Here is a 17920-nt window from a genome sequence, read left to right as displayed (position 1 = left end):
ATGGTGACCCAGCTTTCTGATTATTTATTTGCTTTTGGTATTTTAATAATTAATAAGGTTTGTTTTTTACTTGTAGTACAGTATGCCTTTGAGGTTTGATGTTAGTACAGGCATATTTTACAAACAAAGCAGTCACTCTTTTTGCACATTTTTGGCAACAATTCTTTTCTCTCACACATTTTGTTATATTACACACATTCTGCGTCTGTCTTTTTTCAGATTAAATTTTTTTTGCTTTTGCCAAGGCCTTGGGTTTTACTTTTTACTCTCATATAATTATTCAGCACTGATTTAACAACCTTCTACAAAACTTTATGAAGTCTGTAATCTCATTTCCATGTGTTTTTGGCTGCTGTTATCCTCCTCAGTGGTAACATGGCCTCCACCCATTCACTGGGAGACTCCATCATCCTCCTCCATAAAGCCTCTTCCTCTGCTGTAGAGTCCATCCAGTTCACCTGTACTCCGTAACTCTTGCCTGTACACAAAACGGACTTTTAAATGCGCATAATTATTTGTGTTAATATGTCTTTTATATGTGTCCATGTTTATGCTGTAGATCGCGTAAACATCAGAAACTGGACCGCACCTGTGCCCATGCCGAGCCTCAGGCCTCCGAGAAGGTGATTGGCTAGTCGGTCACGGTCCCAAACAGTAAGCTCCACACAAGCCTCTTTCAGGTCCTCTGCCCCGAAGCCATCATACACCATAGTGTGGTTAAATATAGGGTTGGCGGTTCTCTTCATCACCCGAGTCTTCTGGCGGCTCTTTTTGCTGGTGTCGGGGAGTACAAAGCTGTGCAAACAATTAAACAAGTATTCAGATGTTTTCAAGAAAATTAACTATAATGCCATGCAATTGTAATATGACCAATGATGTTTTTATTATTATTATTACCATTTTACATATGGGTCAATAGTTGGACTTCTGATGGGAGGGAGATTCTTGCAGTCTTTGACCCAGATATGCACTTCACCAGAGTCAGGAATGTTCTTTGCTAGGGTTTTTATTTATTTATTTATTTATTTTTTGAAAGAAACATTAGCAACGACCATTTGACATGTGACTTTTGACTTTTCTGAGACATAATGTGCTGTCTTTCAGTATATCAGTTCAGCTGAAAAGTCTAGGAAACATTTTCCACTCAGAAATTGCTAGTAAAAATAGAAATAACAAGTAAATCATTGAATTAAAGGTGAAATTAAAGAAGGAAAACTTTTTTCTTGTAAAACGTACTCCAGTGATATTTACTTAGAACTTTGAAAAATAATCTTTACAGTGTGTTAATGTGAATTATTGTGAATAGTAAATGATTGTAATGGGTGGAGCCTTACAGTGGGACGTCTGTGGCAGGAAACGAATGGCCAGTGTCATCCGTCCTCTGAAGTCAGACGGCTGGAGGCTGTTCGTGGTCTGAGAGAAGAGATTCTGGAATTGAACCAAAAATAAAAATACTGGCATTATTCAATTAAAAATTAAAAAAATTTTCAAACACTTTTCTTGTTCTACTTGTTGAAAATCTCTTTCTCTATACAGATTTATGTACTCAGACCATTTTAATTATTCAGTTATTGTTCAGGGTGTGAAAAGATTTTCAATGGTCCGAATTTGGGGAGTGAAAAGGGTGTCTGCAAAGGTTATTTGAAAACATGCTTTACTTTTTTAGTTCCACTAGATGACACTAGTAGCACAGAAACGGCATACTCTTGTATTTTTGTCCCAATTTGAAGTTATTTCTAGATGCTGAAAGTAAGAACCCATCTGCAGATTTTTGTTCAGTTAGTACTGTCAGATTTCACCAAAATAAATAAATAAATCACATAGTGCCTGATTGGCACAGGTTTTTTTTTTTTTTTTTTTGCTTCAGGATGATCTGTTTTCTGTTTTCTGTGTTCGGAACAATATGAAAGTCTGCACTAGTAAATCAAAAATAATAATAAAGTCCAGGTAACATTAGAGTAAGAGATCATGTGTTGGTGTATGAAGTATTTGAAGTGTTTGAAATGCTGTATATCACAAGTGCCACAATAAGAGAAATGATCAACACATTCATACCCTTGGTTTAAGAGGTAAAAGCTTCCACTCTTTGTCATTAAAATCCCAAGAGGAGAGGTCAAGCTCTATCTCACCCAGAAAGCTGTTACGACCAAATGTGTCATTGTGCCATGCTGAAAGGTTGAGCACCTGGGACATCAGGCACTCCATTCGTACTCTGTACTGTAGGCATCAAATAATAAAATGAACAGTTTAAGATTATTAGGCATTTGATTTAATGCATTTAGGGGGCACTGTGGCCTGCATTAGAGCCATTATAGCCTGGAAGTAAATTACTTCACACTAAATTGAACACACCCAATAGCGGGGCATGTTATCACAATGGAATCTGCCATTAAACAGCCTATTATAGACATTTCAGCTCGGTATGAACAGTAAAATAATTATGAAACATTAAGCAATTCATGCAACAAAGTGAAATGTGATGTGCAAATATATTAAATCATATAAAAAATGCATAACATTTAAATGCATGGAAAATGCGATAACTAGCCCTGATTTATTCTATCAGTGATGCTCTTACCCTAAGAATCTCATTGTATGTAGGATTCAGTGTTTTCTTCTTCACAGCAGTTTTTCTTTTTCCCAGATTGGCAGGATCAGGTATGAGGCAACTTTTAACATACCTAGAAAAAGAACAAGTTATCCATGGGGGAGGGGGGAGCTCTATTTAGAGGAGAAAGGGTGGGTGGTACTGAGATCGCAGTCTTACGGGTCAGATCGATTCCTCTTCATGTCCACTGCTGCCAGATTTTGGCACTGAACAACAAAGATGTGGAACTCCCGCAATTTGTGCACATAGTTTAGTGAAAACTGGATGCTTCCTTGAATGTCAACACTGCTGTAGACACTATTGTACACGCTCACAACACTGCCGCTAACCTGAGGATGATGGAAATACAGTACTGAATAATTCCCAGGACACCAATGTGCTTAACTTCAAATTAAATTACACCCATTTTCATTCAAAGCAAATTTTTGGGTCTTATTGTGAACAATTAATTGGCATACATAAGCAAAACATGTTCTGTTTCTATAAGAGTATGGAGTATATATTATGCATGAACTTGGTAAATAGAATTGTATATAATATATATAGAATATGAACATACGGATGACAGGAGGGTGGATCCACAGCTGAGGTCAGTGAATTGTCTGTTATTCCACTGTAGTACACTGTTGCTCTCGGAGTCACTCTCGCCTCCATCACTCTTAAAAGACAGGACAGTATCAGACACTTTGGGCACCACACATTTTTTGTTACTTGGACTGTTAAAAAGACAAATGAACCAACTTCTTTATGCAGGAACGAGGGCACTGATTTGCTGAGTTGCTTCAGGTGCACTGGGTCTGATGTGGCAAAGGAAGTCTGGACAAGTGTGCTGGAGTCTTCAACAAGACGTCAGGAGTGAGTGAGATTCAGAGCAATTGCCAATGTCATAGAAAGCAAATGAATGTGTAAATACGATGTCAACAAAATGAGTGCATATAAAACATATCAAGAAGATAAGCTTAAAACTTGCCATCATAGTTGCCCTGCATGTAGTCATGTGTTTGCTGTTGGTCTTGTCCTTAGGGAAGAGATCACAATGACAAAACACAGGAAAAAGTAGAACAGATAGTCTCCATTTAGAGCCAAACAATAAGGTGTACTCTGGAGGAAGCATTGTGCTGCTACTGTGTGTGATAAGTAAACTCTGAAAGGATACTCTGAGCTAAATATGGATGTAGTACTTTTAGCTGAAAAACTAATGATAAACATAAATGATAGTCTGACACAAGTGTTTGACATGAGAGAGAGGATTGATGCTTACTTAGGGGTGTAACGGTTCACAAAATTCACGGTTCGGTTCGATACGATACACTGATGTCACGGTTCGGTTCGGTTCGGTTCGATACGTTTTAGATACAGCAAAATGTAAAAACATCTCAACTTTTCAGAATGCCGCAAGCGCACCGCGGGTCATGTGACAAGAACTAACCAATCAGCTTCATCCTTTCCCGTAACAACGTTGAGAGCTCAGCCAAGATGAAGGATCAGCTGATCATAGTTGTATATGGATTGCAATTTTGAAATAAATTTAGTAGCAGAGCTACTGCAAGCGATTTTTAGAGCTGCAAATCCATTTATCCTTCGCTGAAATTTCCGCGTCTCATGGAGAGAGCACGTCATTGTTGCTTAGCAAAGACAGACGCCTCATGAGCGCTTCTGCCCAAGCGCTTTGGAAAGGAGGAGAAAGACGCGCTTAGCGTTTTCCATGCGTTTTTAGGCACGATATGTGAACGGCCCCTAAGGCGCTCGCTCACTCAGCACGCGCTGAAGGCTCGTTGCAAAATGTCGAATGCCTTTAACAGACCAGAAATATAAGATCCTAAAATAACCAACAGGTCTGGTGTTTGGGTTGGATTCCCTGTAAGCTATAGTTTATAAATGCTGCAGGGATAGTTTGCTGCATGCATGTTTCTCCTTTTTTTCGTCTTTTCCCAGATAGTACTGACGAATATATCCCAGATATTCCCGCTGGTGTTTTTTTTTTTTTTTTTTTTATTCCCGCTGGTGTACCCTGTCATGTTGCAGATGCGACATACCGTTGTTTTTTTATCCACCACTCTCTTGCCATCACCATTATAGCTTAAAGGGAATCCAAAGTGCACCCAAACACCAGACCTGTTGGTTACTGGAGGATCTTCTTTTTCTAGTCTGTTAAACGCATTGGCTATTTTGCAACGAGCCTTCAGCGCGTACTGAGTGAGCGAGCGCCTGCTGAGTAGCCTAACATAAACATATAAGATGGTGTTTTTTTCTTCTTCGGGAGTGTCATGGGCGTTGCCTGTTACGTTGTTTGGGTTATTGGGCTACCTTGTTGAACGCATATCATTATATTTCTCTCTCTCTCTTTTTTTTTTTTTTCAAATATAATTAATTACTCCAACGAACCGTTCGGTATACATAATGCGTACCGCGTACCGAACCGAAAGCGTCGTACCGAACGGTTCAATACGAATACGCGTATCGTTACACCCCTATGCTTACTAGGAAGAGTGCTGATGTCTTCCATGCTTTTATGGTTCACAGGTCTAGATGAAGCTCGTTTCAAGGCTTTCTGAATGGGACTCTCATTTTCACCTGTAAGATTTGACAATGTAAGTTTGATCCTATAGAGGTATAAAAAATGAATTCAAGAAGCGAGAAGAATGTTTACTGGTCTTTTGTTCCCTTTTCTTGTGCTAGTGTGTAATGTGAGCACTTACTATTTGACACTTGAAAAGGAAGCCGTGAGAAATTGTAATACAACGCTGATTTAATTATATATCCCTTATTTGCCAATAGATTAAGATTGGGGTCATTAAGTCCTTTTAAATCCTGTTAATAATTCTCTAATGACTGCACACACATTTCATGCTCATACTTATGGTTAAAACTTTTTCTAAATCACTAAACCTAATTATTAAACTCTGGCATGTAGTTTGTCCCTCAGACTGTGTGATCTGATGAGGAGAGGTGTATTATTACTTTTCTAAGTAAACAGATTTACGATTCACACGTGGCAGTTGATAAAACTGTTTAAGCTGCAGCATTCCTCTAAAATGCTTGAAAAATATCTTATAGATTTATATGTATGCATTCGACAGATACTTTCATCTAATATTGGATTCCAAGTAAACATGAAGGGGGTCCTTGGTTAAAAAAAGCTTGTGAAACCTGTAGAGTATAGTAAAAGAAAAAGCTCTGAACTCACGGTTTACATTCCCCTTAGTGGCATTTCTATCAGTTTGTGTGGTTGAGTGGCGTCCCAGGCTCCCTCTCCTGGCTTGTAGGTCGGGAGAGCCCTGTACTGGAGTACTGGTTTTCACAGGGGAACACTTACAGCTGTAGTGGGTCTCTGGAGATGATGTAAATGAAGTGCAGATCAAATCTTCAACCTGCTCTGTATCTGGAGGTGGAGTGTACATACTTCTGTCCTCTGTGATGCCGAGGTAATGCTGATAGTCCCGTGGAATAAAGGATCTAGCAAGAGGTTGAGAGTCAGAATCCTCTGAAGTACGTGACGGTCTTCTCTGAGTGTTTTTGTCTCTCTCTCTCCAAGATATTTCTGGGGAAGTTTTTGGCAGGGTATAACAAGCTTCCTGTGTTTTCCTGGACTGTGTGATGATGGCTTCTGGTGCCTTTTTAACCTGTTGCAGATTGGTGCCCTGGGACTTCCTGGACTGAAGATTTAAGTCCTGGCTTTGCTCCTCAACCTCAGTGTTCACAGAAAACATGCTGGTGGCTCGTTGCATGGCATGTGGTCTTCCATTTAGACTGCCTTTGCTGTTTCTTCTACTGTGTTTTGGTTGTAACTCTTGACCAACCTGAGGTTTAGGTACCATTGTGGCTTCTGAAGAGGTCTGAGAGCCTTTCTGTTGCTGAAGAGAATGAGAAAGTCCATTGGAGATGGCTTCGCCTGAGACCACATGTGATGGCCCGGTTTTTGATCCAGATTCTTGTCTTGACATAATCCTCTTCTTCGAGGGAGAGTGGAATACTCTAGTTTTGGCTGGTGAGGGAGTTTTGTTATTCTGGCTTTCATTTACAAAGTCTTTGACATTGGCTCTCTCATTTTGACTTTGTGGACTTAATGATCGCTGATTTCCACTTTCAAGAACCAGTGACCTTTGCCCAGTTTTTGTAGGTGATCCTCCCCAGAAGTCACGCAGGTTCTTAAACTGTAAAGTTCTCATACCATCTGTCACATCTGTCACAACTGCTTTATCCTTCCATAGCGGACTCACAAAGAAATTGGGAGACAGTCTACCTCTGGCTGAAGTACTGTCCTCAACATCTTCATGATAATCATCATACTCCGTACCTATTTTTCTGAGATCAAACTCAGATTTAGTAAATCTTTGGTTCAGTCGAGCAGTAGTAGTCGATCTGTTTTGAGATGCTGGTGCTGCTGATGTTCTAGATTCTTTCTCCCAGAAGGACTTGAGTTGCTTGATCCTCTCTGCCATATTATCTTGCTGGGAATTCTGCTTAACAAAAGGGACTTGATTTGTCCCTGGTGCGGTTTTTGATTTTGCCTCTAATTCCTTTGGAGTGGTGTGATCTGCACAGTTGATGCTAATGGTGCCTCCCTTGCTATCACCATTTTGACCCGCTAGCAAGGATCCACGGTCAAGGCATGGTGAAGATAATTTTATATGTGGAAGAATAACATCTTTCTCCAAGGGAGAGCTTGCACAAATTTGGTCAGTCTTCTGATTAGCATATATCAATGGTTTCGAGCCATCTGTAAAAATGGATACTTGAGGTTTATAAGTGGTGTTGGCATTTCCAACATGATCAAGGTCTAAATCTTCCCCCTCTTGATCTCTTTTGTGATGTCCTGGATACGTTACATTCAAGCTTTGTTCACTTCTCTGTTGGTCCTCTACACCTTCAGTTGGCTTTCTGCTAATATCACTAGGGATGAAGTGTTCATTTTTAGCAGGTGCACTAGATTTGCCAATCAAAATCTTTGGACCAGTCTTTTCGTTCTCCCAGAATGATCTTAAATTTGAAATCTTTAGCTGCTGGTTCTCTTCAGAAACTGTTCTTTCTTGTGGCTGATATTGGGTCTGCTTGATGTCAGTGTTTTCCAGTTCGACTTTGGTCTCTAACTCTCTTTTGAGAAAAGCCTCTGTTCTGTTCCCATTTTGACTAACTTTCCCACCTACAGAAATGTTCACCTCTGGGATCTTTGGAGCCACATTGTTTGCAGTAAGAGCAGCGTCAATAGAGGGCTTCTTGATGAGAGGCTCTTTATAAGAAGCAGATTCAGATCTTCTCCGTTCTTTTGGAGAATTCTGGGGAGGCTCATCAACACTCTGTTCCTTTCCCCAATCTGTCTGTTGTAGAAATATTGTATTGACTTCTGATGGAACCTCTTCAATTTGGCGTGGTATGATCAAGTACACATTATCTCTTGGTTTTGCTCTCTGATCAACATCATCTTCAAAGTCTATGTCATCAATCTTGGTTTCGTCCTCCATGTCCTGGACATCACTCTCTATATCAAGCCAATCACTGCTGTCTGAGCTTCTGCTAAACCACTCAAGAACTTTGGCAACGGAATCTCCTTGTTCGTCAGTAGGTGTGGGAATATGTTCATCTGTCATGACTTCCAGTTTGGCATCTTCTTGTTTTGAGTTATTAGTCTCTTGGTTTACATTGAAGACATGGAGGATATGGTCAGTCTCAAAGTCAGTAGAGGCATCTGTCTTGTTGAATGTATCAGTTATGTTGAGGAATCTGGGAAATTGTTGATCTGTAAGACAAACAGTGTAGAACTTAATGGCCAGAGCGGAATCTAGACTACACTATTGTAAGCAATAATTTTATTATACAAAATTTAAATTTAAGATTATTTAACCAAAATATGAAAATCATGTCATCATTTACTTACCTTGATGTCATTCCAAACCCATATGACTTTCTTTCTTCTGCAGAACACAGCAGTGGATGCACAAAGGAGAAAATTAATATCCAATTGTGTGAATTTTCAATAAAGGTGTCAGTACCATGTCATTTGGTTTGTTGAAGCAGAAGAAGGGTGAACATTTCCATCACCTGCTGGACTGCAGCGTGAAGAGCTGGATGAGTGAATAGTTGCTTGAATATCAGGATGTTTTTCACCAAAACTGATTGGTGCATTTGGGAAATGAACCGCAAGCTAAATGTGTGTTTTGCTGACACACTTGGGTACTGTGTACTGCCATTATTTTTCAGTTCACCCAAAACATAACCGGATGCTTGTTAAATGATCTACTTTGTGTTCGGCAGAAGTCAGTCAGTCGTAAAGGTTTGAAATGACACAAGGATGGGTAAATAACATTATTCAAATTTTGGGGTGAATTTAACTTTAACAAATCTTAAACATTCCTAAAAAATGTGGTTCATACCAACAGCAGTTTTCTTCATATTTTCTTCAGTTCTTTTCTTTTCCAATTTTTGATATGGACTCATATAATTGTCCACATTCCCAGATTTGTGCAGTGTAGGTTGCGGGGCGGTGATCTCATCCAGTGGCTTTTCAGAGTTGTCTGTCAACGAGAACTTTGCATTCTCACGAGGAAGGTCAATTTCATCATGAATGTTTTGGCCCTCTAATTCCAAACTTGATGTCTGAGGAAGGCAACTATTTGTGTCTCCTCTTCGTTTTAGAAGTTCTTCCACTTTTTTGCCATCATCTGCTCTTGTGATAGAGTTCAGACTTAGACGTGGTTTTATCTTTGGTTTTTCTTGTAAGACTTGTGAAGGGTTTATCAGCTGCGATGAAGCTCTAACTGGTAAACGTGACTTTTGCAACTTCAGTGGTGAAGGAGAGCTAAATTGCTCTATGTTTTCAGTTTTGCTACTTGATTCTTCTGTACCACCCAGAGAAAGGTTAGCTTCTTCTAGATCCTTTTCTTGACTTCTGTTTTGGCGAACATAACTTAGGGATACTACTGGTTGTCGCAGTTGACTCTTGAGAGTGGGCTCATCGGAGCTTTGTTTGAGGATACTTCTTGGTGGCGGAGACCTGATACCTGAGCCTGCTGTGGTGGACACACTCTGGATGGACACAGAGCTGGTGCTGTCTGAGACAGAGCTCTGTGGTTTGTTGATTTTGGTCCTTTTCTTTGGCACAGGCTTTTGACCAGGATGTTGGTTGTGTGGGATGTTAAAGACCTCACTTTTAACTTCACCATGACTTGCTCCCTGAAGTTTAACTGCAAATGTGAGACTTGTAAGCATGGGAGAACACAAAACTACAAATTTCTTCAAGTTATGAGCACAAATGAACATTATACAAGAAGTTGCTACATAAACCTTGTGATTCAGAGCCTCCGTCTAATGAATTCCTGCGTTCATGTCCTGATGTAAAATCAAGCTCTGTTGGATCACTGTTGAATGGATTGTGTCTTGGCTGGAACCAGGTAAAGAGACAAAGATAACACCTTAGCATTCCTGTAAAACTTGCTGCGAGCAGCACAGTGGAATGCTAACAGGTCAGCTATGCAGAAATACACTGATTATTGAGGCCATATTCATTTATTTGTCATCTAATATTGACTTTCACTTCAGTTTCATGCACTAGAGACCTGAACTTAAAAGGGATCATATCATACATTTTTATAAAGCAATTTTATTTATTTCCTTATCCTGTAGTGTTACTGAAGTTTAATGATAAAATTTTACATTAAATTCATGACCATTTTCCACCCTCTCTCGGATACATAGAAATTACCAAATTGTTATCCCTCTACAACATCCTGGTATCATGTGACATGAGAAACAGATCTGTTTACACACAAGCTGCAGGTCTGCTGATGAGTCCAATGTACTTAACTGTTTGCTCTGCCCCGTCATTCAGTAACAGCCTCTTTGCAAAGCCTGTGTTATATTTTTGAAGTATCCTCCCTAAGGTGTTATCAATGTTTAAATGTGGGCAGCCATATGTTAATGTATTTATTTTACAACAGTTAGTCATGAAGAGTTCAGTAGGAACCCTTTTCACACAATTTTAATAAGTGGTCGATTTGGAATGGAGAGGATGTTTTGTTTCCTTATGATGCGACCCCTTTAACTGTTTTCCCCAAGGATATACACTAACGGTGAAGGCAGTTGACACTGATAAGGCAAGTTGTATGACCACTTACATACCTCTGAGGGCGATCTCATGCCTATGTTTCGTTTTTCTTGCTGGACCTCTAACATCTCTCCATTTTCCCTAAATTAAAAAACAAATAGCAATTGCATTTTTATGCTTGCATTCATAAGAAACAAAAGAAAACAAATCCCACTGATTTGGACTAAATTCTACAAGACATCCTGCAGTGACCAGGATCAATTCAACCTTAGAGCACTTTAAAAGGACAGCGTGCACACTCCTCTGTTGATCCTTGTCGAGTCATACAGATCTTGAAATCATAAGATATCCACACCTGCAAAGCACACAAAGCCCCAGGGAGGGGTGGAGGTTGCATACACAGTGCAAACCAAAAGCAAACGTTAACAGTTATTACTCCGGTTGTTCTGGATAAGTTGATGAATACAGAGCTACTCGATGAGATGACTGTGTCTAAATATACAGTGTAGGATTATGCCCACCGCGCTTGAACCATTGATGATGATGTCTGTGCTTTTGTTCATAAACATCTAGCATTACCTCTTCTTTAGCTCCTCAGTTTGTGTTACTTTAGGTGACGTCATGATGCCATCACTGTCCTTTCGGCTGATGCTTCCAGATCTGCCACCCCACGACTTGGTTAAATACTCTGCATATGAGGATAGTGAGATATTTACTGCTGTTTGATATGCTTGCTAACAAAGCATTTAATCAAGATTTCTATAAGAGTTGCCTAATGGCTTTTTGATCTCACCGACAACTGAGGGTTTCCTTTGCTTCATCGATGCCATGATGATTTCAGAGCCATGAATTCTGTCCTGGTGTCTCTGTGACTTCATTTTGTCGAACCATTCCCCTGACATAAATTTGCGTTTGTCTTCTTCTGGGACGGCTCTCTGCAGCTGTCTGGTAATCAAATGAGAGGTTCAACTTTGGGTGAGAAAAATCAAAGTCATCAACAGTTCCCAGTAACATGCATCTAACCTAATATAGTCTTACGTCAGCATGCATTCTATAGGCCGCAAATTAGTTTACGACATCAGCAATCAAGGACAGAATGCACTGCACTTATCACATCTTCGGTTGTTTGCTAATAAAATTTTCTGTTTGTTTTTAATGCATTTTTTTTAAAAAGGACGCTCCAGCCCGAGCTGTTACCTCATTGCACTTTATTTCTTTTTTACGTTACACAGCTCACCCTCCTAAATCAATTACATTCTTCATACACTAGACTGTCTTCAAGAACTGACTCTGTTTGCTTTACAAATACTAAATCTCTCATAATGGGTGCTTAGGTACTATTCATATTCCTAGTAGCTATAATTCAGACACTAATGATTAAGAGATTTATCAAATGATTCCTTAAGAATAACAGCTCAAAAGGTCGAAAATAATAATTATTCTATGACTTGTTTGACATTTGAAATGCTACAAAGAGCTACAATTTCAAAACAAGCTTAATAAAGACATTGTGAGTGTTTGCAGTAATTCAAAATGGTTCGATTAAAATCATGTGTTTGGAACACATCTTCACTTTTGAAGGAGGGCAAAGTATGTTGGTCATGTGAAAAGGCCAAGACAATTATTCCACAAGGGTGGACTTAATCTTCTTATATAAGGTTCAGTACAGTTGAGGCTAACCACAGGGAAATCACCTAGACATGACCAGATTCTGGATTCTTCCTTTCATGTACTTCCAGTCTCCATTCAAAGCATTAAACTTGAGATCAAATAATTTAAAAGTGCAATGGCGTTCATGTGGGCGAACCTCTTACTGTTAGTCTGTGGATTAATGTCCTGTTTGTCACATTGTATTTTGATGTATTTCATTAGATATGTGTAAAAATTACCAGATGTGCAAAAGTTCTAGTCTCTTATGCTCACATAGGCTGCATTTATTTGGTCAAAAATAAACTAAAATCTTAATACTGTGAAATATTATTGCAAACTTTTCTACTGTAATATATTTTAAAATGTAATTTAATAATGTGATGCCAAAGCGGAAATTTCAGCATCATTACTCCATCATTACAAAAACTTTCATTTATAGCCTGACTATGTCAGACTTCGTATTTCCGCTCCATTTCAGTTCGCTTCTATCTACAAAGCAAAGCGAAGTAGCAGAGTTTGGTATTACCAGGCTAGGTCATTTAGCCTACATATAAAGGTCTTACTTGATTCGTTCCTCCTCTGCTTTCTTCAACTCAGCGTCCCTCTTTAAAACCGTCACGATCATCTCCTGTTCTTCCTCGGTCAGGTGGCTCAGGTCTATCATGATGACCACTGTTCTTCTCACAGTTGGGGACTCTAGTACTGAGACTCACAGAGTCCACACTGCTTTCTCTTGTTCTTTCTGAATCACCTTCATTTCATTATGCTCTATCACAACACCTGCAATGAGAATGCAAAGACATCTTAGTTTCTCAATTAGTCTCTTTCTCATAAAGTGGCTTTTCTATGAAAATATAATCTGATTATTATTTAGCCATTTATTTAATGGAAAGGACAGATGTAACCCAGTTTGTATGCTGAATTTGATATAATTTTGGAATTAAATTTGATTCTAAATAAATGCACAATGAAGTTGAGTGAGAGTCTGTTTAAAGAACGCTGAGATTGAACAAAACATGTGACGGCTCTGTCAGTTGACCATGAGCAGGGGCAGACCTTTAGATCGAGCACATTTAAAGCAAATGATGACCTTTTCCGTTGAACATAAATTGCATAATGTTGATCACATTTTAAAATGTCAGAAAATGGCTTCGGTATGTTCTATTAGTATTATTGGTTTATTTCTATGCACAAAAAAATAAAAACAGACCTGAATCCATTTGTTAAGAAAAATGTTTGCTTACATGGACATATGACCATATTTAATGCATAAGACACCAGCATGTCGAGTTAACAGTGCAAATATTTGACACCAGCTCACTGAAACACTATTTACTCTGGTTATACCTGGAACAAAACAAGCATCAAAGAAATGACATAGGCAGCCTAATACATAACATTATACAAACAACCAGCTAACATGAAAATGTAAATACTTTACATGGGTGAGGAGCTTAATAACGAAGTTAAACAAAAATACATATTCTCTAATGAGAGTCTGACTCAAGTCTGAAATTATGAATGTATTTGTTTTTGTTTTATTAAACAAACCATCAAGAGCACATGAGTAATGGATTTAACATGCTGGTTGATCTGCAGGATTTGATGCTGTAATGTCGCATCCTGAATCCTGTTTCTGTCCAAAGGCTTTCTGACTCATCAAATGAGGCTCTTCATTGCAAATTTCATTAGGTTGGAATGGACAAGTTCTTAGTAAAAAACAGCATTTTATGAAATGTAAGATAAATTGCACTTTTAATAAACAAGAAAATGATTCAGTGAACTTACACATTTCTGTAAGCTGAGTGGTTGCGTATTTTTACATTTATATCTAAACGTATTTTAGATATTTTTAAATAAACAAATTTTGATGAAAGTTAGTCAACTAATTTTTATTATTCAAAATAAATTGATTGCAACCACTTATCTTAAAAAAAATTAGTATACATATACATTTTTTTTCTGGATATGTAAAATAGTTTAAACTCAAGAAGCACCTTGGAGCTTTAGGAGTTTATTAGTTGAAATTATAGACATGTAATTGAATTTTAAAAACAGGATAATGTGATCTATTCTTGTCTTCAGTGATACAATCACAGCTGTGTCGGGATTCATGTGTTCTTTTTCTATTAGGCTGTTTTCTAATAAATGCATTAATCCTCTGTATTGCATTTATATTTAATCGTCATAAATGCATTGCATTCATTCATCAGTGCAACATCAATACAGTGGTGAACTCGAGAGCACATAAGAACCTGTCACTATCTTCATATCAGAATCATTTCGATAAATAATCAAAATCAACCGGATATTAGTAACCCCGTAATATGAATACAGTGTTAATACAGCTATATATGATTTATGTCAGTCCATCGATCAACACTTTACTTTTCATGAAGTTTACTCGAGACCGAAAACAGTGACAATATATTCAAGTATATAATATATTCCACAGTGCCAAAACAATCTTCACATAGGCCTACAAAATGCCAGGTATTTGTCGATATGTATTTCTTTTCAGCTCACCTTGTTTCCGTAGCAGAACTTCTGAAGCGCCTCACTGACGCGCAGTGGGTACAGAACCCATCTTCACTGAATGAGCGACGCGTGGACGGAGTCTTGACGTCGGCTTCCATTGGACCAATCAAAGACTGAGTTTGAGCGGTCGACGCGACGCGCCAAGACAGAACACTCCAATCAGAAGTATACGGCAGGCGTATTTCACGCGTGACGTTAACGCATTAAACGCGTTTCCAAAATAATATGTAGCTATAGTATAATGTTGGCTCTACACGAAAACATTTAAATAGTTTATATTCCACTTATCAATTTTCTGTCTTTTTACATACATTTATTTGTTTATTTTTAGTTATGTTTGTTTTTAGCTACATCATTTATTTACAAACATATTAAATGATGGATACATATGTGGCCATCTTATTTAAAACGTATCTGCATAATAATATTAATACATTATTTAATTTGTGTGTGGTTAGTAATTCAGAGGCAGTCAGTGTCTGTGCAAACAATATTATTTCCATTAACTCACAAGTCTTCCGGTAACATACAGGTGCTGGTCATATAATTAGAATATCATCAAAAAGTTGATTTATTTCACTAATTCCATTCAAAAAGTCAACTAACGAAAATACCAAATTCAGTATCTCAGAAAATTAGAATATTACTTAAGACCAATACAAATAAAGTATTTTTAGAAATCTTGGCCAACTAAAAAGTATGAAAATGGAAGGTATGAGCATGTACAGCACTCAATACTTAGTTGGGGCTCCTTTTGCCTGAATTACTGCAGAAATGCGGCATGGCTTGGAGTCCATCAGTCTGTGGCACTGCTCAGGTGTTATGAGAGCCCAGGTTGCTCTGATAGTGGCCTTCAGCTCTTCTGCCTTATTGGGTCTGGCATATCACATCTTCCTCTTCCCAATACCCCATAGATTTTCTATGGGATTAAGGTCAGGCGAGTTTGCTGGCCAATTAAGAACATGGATACCATGGTCCTTAAACCAGGTACTGGTAGCTTTGGCACTGTGTGCAGGTGCCAAGTCTTGTTGGAAAATGAAATCTGCATCTCCATGAAGTTGGTCAGCAGCAGGAAGCATGAAGTGCTCTAAAACTTCCTGATATATGGCTGTGTTGACCTTGGATGTCAGAAAACACAGTGGACCAACACCAGCAGATCACATGGCATCCCAAACCATCACTGACTGTGGAAACTACACTGGACCCCATCAACGTGGATTGTGTGCCTCTTCTCTCTTCCTCCAGGCTCTGGGACCCTGATTTACAAAGGAAATGCTAAGTTTACTTTCATCAGAGAACATATCTGTGGACCACTCAGCAGCAGTCCAGTCCTTTTTGTCTTTAGACGCTTCTGACGCTGTCTGTTGTTCAAGAGTGGCTTGACACAAGGAATGCAACAGCTGAAACTCATGTCTTGCATACGTCTGTGTGTAGTGGTTCTTGAAGCACTGACTCCAGCTGCAGTCCACTCTTCGTGAATCTCCCCCACATTTTTGAACGAGTTTTGTTTCACAATACTCTCCATGGTGCAGTTATCCCTATTGCTTGTACTCTTTTTTTCTACCAAATCTTTTCCTTCCCTTCGCCTCTCTATTAATGTGCTAGGACACAGAGCTTTGTGAACAGCCAACCTCTTTTGCAATGACCTTTTGTGTCTTACCCTCCTTGTGCAAGGTGTCAATGGTCGTCTTTTGGACAACTGTCAAGTCAGCAGTCTTCCCCATGATTGTGTAGCCTACAGAACTAGACTGAGAGACCATTTAAAGGCTTTGCAGGTGTTAATTAGCTGATCAGAGTGTGGCACCAGGTGTCTTCAATATTGAACCTTTTCACAATATTCTAATTTTCTGAGATACTAAATTTGGGATTTTGCTTAGTTGTCAGTTATAATCATCAAAATTAAAAGAAATAAACATTTATATAAATATAAATATTATAAATATATCAATCTGTGTGTAATGAATGAATATAATATACAAGTTTCACTTTTTGAATTGAATTATTGAAATAAATCAACTTTTTGATGATATTCTAATTATATGACCAGCACGTGTACTGCTGTTATACAATGGTTCGTTTCAGTCCCTATTTGTTCAGTGAATGCTGATGTACAACAGCACTGGGACTTTTGATGCTATCTCTTGGTGTGTCTGTTTTGTTCCAGACAGTCTGTGAATTAATGGTTGGGACTTTCAGTGTTTCTTGCAGGTAACATTCAGTACACAAATAGACGGCGACAAATTAGTGTATTTATGAGTGAATCATTGAATCATTTACCAAATCAGTTTGTTCAAAACAGATTCAGGATTCAGGAACACAACATGTCCGTGGGTATATACATTACTTTATTTCCTGGTAATTTCAAGTAAAGTAAATATACACATTTAGTCTTGTATATTCCTTTAACAAGTTAATATTAGAACAAGTTTAACCAGGATTATGTTTAACAAGTAGGAGTACAGTTTCGAAATGGGTAGATTTCACACACTGTAAAGAGGCAAGTGAGTACAAACTCTCCAGTCTATAAAACATTTTTATACATCCGTTAAGCTTCAAAGTTTTGAAGCTATGACTTTTGAGTGAACTGTACTATTTAGATTAATTGAATACAAATGATAATTTGCAGGTTCCTATTGGTAGATAAGCTATATCTTGAGTGTATTTACAAATTGTGAATAAAAACAGAAGGCAATGATGTGGAAGATTCAAATGTAAATATTTTATTCAGAATACAACATAGATAACATATACATTTTTCAACTGAGAAAATGTATTATATTAAGGGGAAAATAAGTTGATTTTAAAATTGATGCCATCAACACATCTCAAAAAAGTTGGGACAAGGCCATGTTTACCACTGTGTGGCATCCCCTCTTCTTTTTATAACAGTCTGCAAACGTCTGGGAACTGAGGAGACAAGTTGCTCAAGTTTAGGAATAGGAATGTTCTCCCATTCTTGTTTAACACAGACTTCTAGTTGCTCAACTGTCTTAGGTCTTCTTTGTCACATCTTCCTCTTTATGACGTGCCAAATGTTTTCTATGGGTGAAAGATCTTCTACGCAGCCATGATGTTGTAATTGA

At 38.3% G+C, this 17920-nt stretch overlaps 1 protein-coding gene across 2 annotated transcripts; it reads right to left on the bottom strand.

Moving 5' to 3' along the window:
• On the bottom strand, positions 1-14884 carry LOC128028568 (rabphilin-1-like). 2 transcript variants are annotated; one of them, XM_052615821.1, is made up of 19 exons: positions 14826-14884; positions 12863-13079; positions 11443-11594; positions 11229-11337; positions 10724-10790; positions 9890-9986; positions 8980-9789; positions 5796-8345; positions 5090-5182; positions 3579-3626; positions 3350-3444; positions 3168-3266; positions 2768-2937; positions 2579-2681; positions 2056-2217; positions 1335-1428; positions 898-997; positions 590-795; positions 1-478 (listed from the first exon to the last, which is right to left on the bottom strand). In XM_052615821.1, exons 2-19 carry the CDS (start codon positions 12961-12963, stop codon positions 330-332), a joined length of 5205 nt encoding a protein of 1734 aa, XP_052471781.1. In that variant the 5' UTR covers positions 12964-13079; positions 14826-14884; the 3' UTR covers positions 1-329. The 2 variants fall into 2 exon arrangements, with proteins under 2 accessions (XP_052471781.1, XP_052471782.1); XM_052615822.1 differs by lacking the exons at positions 8980-9789; positions 9890-9986; positions 10724-10790; ... (2 more) ...; positions 12863-13079; positions 14826-14884 and adding an exon at positions 8484-8954.
• Between the last annotated feature and the right edge of the window lie 3036 nt (positions 14885-17920).

This window comes from Carassius gibelio, chromosome A15 (genome assembly GCF_023724105.1).
Source record: "Carassius gibelio isolate Cgi1373 ecotype wild population from Czech Republic chromosome A15, carGib1.2-hapl.c, whole genome shotgun sequence".
Taxonomy (NCBI): Eukaryota; Metazoa; Chordata; class Actinopteri; order Cypriniformes; family Cyprinidae; genus Carassius; species Carassius gibelio.
Note: the sequence above shows the minus strand (reverse complement) of the source record. Positions and strands in the feature narration are given on the sequence as shown.

Coding starts and splice junctions, on each gene's coding strand:
- LOC128028568 (XM_052615821.1), bottom strand. CDS start 12,963: ATGATAGACCTGAGCCACCTGACCGAGGAAGAACAGGAGATGATCGTG. Junction 11,595..12,862: donor GCAGAGGAGGAACGAATCAA/GTAAGACCTTTA, acceptor TTTGATTACCAG/ACAGCTGCAGAGAGCCGTCC. Junction 10,791..11,228: donor ACTGAGGAGCTAAAGAAGAG/GTAATGCTAGAT, acceptor TTTTTAATTTAG/GGAAAATGGAGAGATGTTAG.